The 881-nt window shown below is 61.4% G+C and overlaps 1 protein-coding gene across 1 annotated transcript in view; it reads right to left on the bottom strand.

Moving 5' to 3' along the window:
• The window catches only part of VOLCADRAFT_119655 (uncharacterized protein), a gene marked incomplete at both ends in the record, with an annotated part of 7,740 nt that overhangs the window by 3,294 nt on the left and 3,565 nt on the right, over positions 1–881 (bottom strand). Inside the window, 2 exons of the mRNA XM_002957244.1 lie at positions 6–165; positions 432–673. Coding sequence (XP_002957290.1) covers positions 6–165; positions 432–673 — 402 coding nt within the window. The remainder of the gene's footprint in view (positions 1–5; positions 166–431; positions 674–881) is intronic.

Raw genomic sequence — 881 nt, 5'->3', positions numbered from 1 at the left:
CTCACCGGGGTTGTTCCGGAGGTCCAGCACGTACCCCACATTCCCTGGACTGCCCTCGTGACGCCGGAGGACGGCCTCGAGTCCCTCCGTGGTTTCGGATCCAAAGTACAGCAGCCGTACGTACGTCACATAGAATCCCGGAGGGCCCATCGGAATTTTGGAGACCTGCTCAATGACAGCAGGGGGTGGGCCGGATGTTCGGAGAGGTCGGGAGGGGGGGAAAGATGAACCACAAACGAGTGAAGCTGCTGCCAGGGCACAAGAGTGTACCCCCGGGAAGGGGGGGTAGCGGGTGAACAATTAAAATTGGTTTGTCGCACCAGCAGCCACCCAACCCAGGGAGCGGCGGTGGTGCTTCGCCCTATCGCTGGCGGAAGACGCAAAATCAAAACTACTGCCGTACCACCATTGCGATACAACTGTCGTACTACCTTAATCGCCGGCTGCGGCAGGTCGCGCCGCTCCACATCCATTACGATGTGAGGCGGAGCGGGAGCAAGGGCGGTGGGCTTGGTGGCAGGTACGGCAGATGAGGAGACCGCGGCAGCGGCTGCAGCCGCCCCGGCGTTGGCCGTGGGCGCCGGCACCCACTCCAGGGTTGCCGTAGACCCCGCGGGGCCCCGCATGAGGGCCCGCAACTGCTCCGGAACCAACTGATCGACGGGCGTGCCGTCTAACGTTGTCATTTTATTGTTTTAGGGTTTTTTACAGATGGGGAGGGGAACGGAGGGAAGAGGGGAGGGTGGGGGAGTGTTGTGGAGGGAAAGCAGCCTTGACTTCGCATGTATGTATGTAATCTCCCTGCCCCTCCTTTTACAGCAGCAGCTGCGTGTTTCGCCCTTGGCTCCATACATTTTCCCCCCTCCCCCTTCCCCCCCGTC

Source organism: Volvox carteri (assembly GCF_000143455.1).
Source record: "Volvox carteri f. nagariensis unplaced genomic scaffold VOLCAscaffold_71, whole genome shotgun sequence".
In the NCBI taxonomy this organism is placed as follows: Eukaryota; Viridiplantae; Chlorophyta; class Chlorophyceae; order Chlamydomonadales; family Volvocaceae; genus Volvox; species Volvox carteri.
Note: the sequence above shows the minus strand (reverse complement) of the source record. Positions and strands in the feature narration are given on the sequence as shown.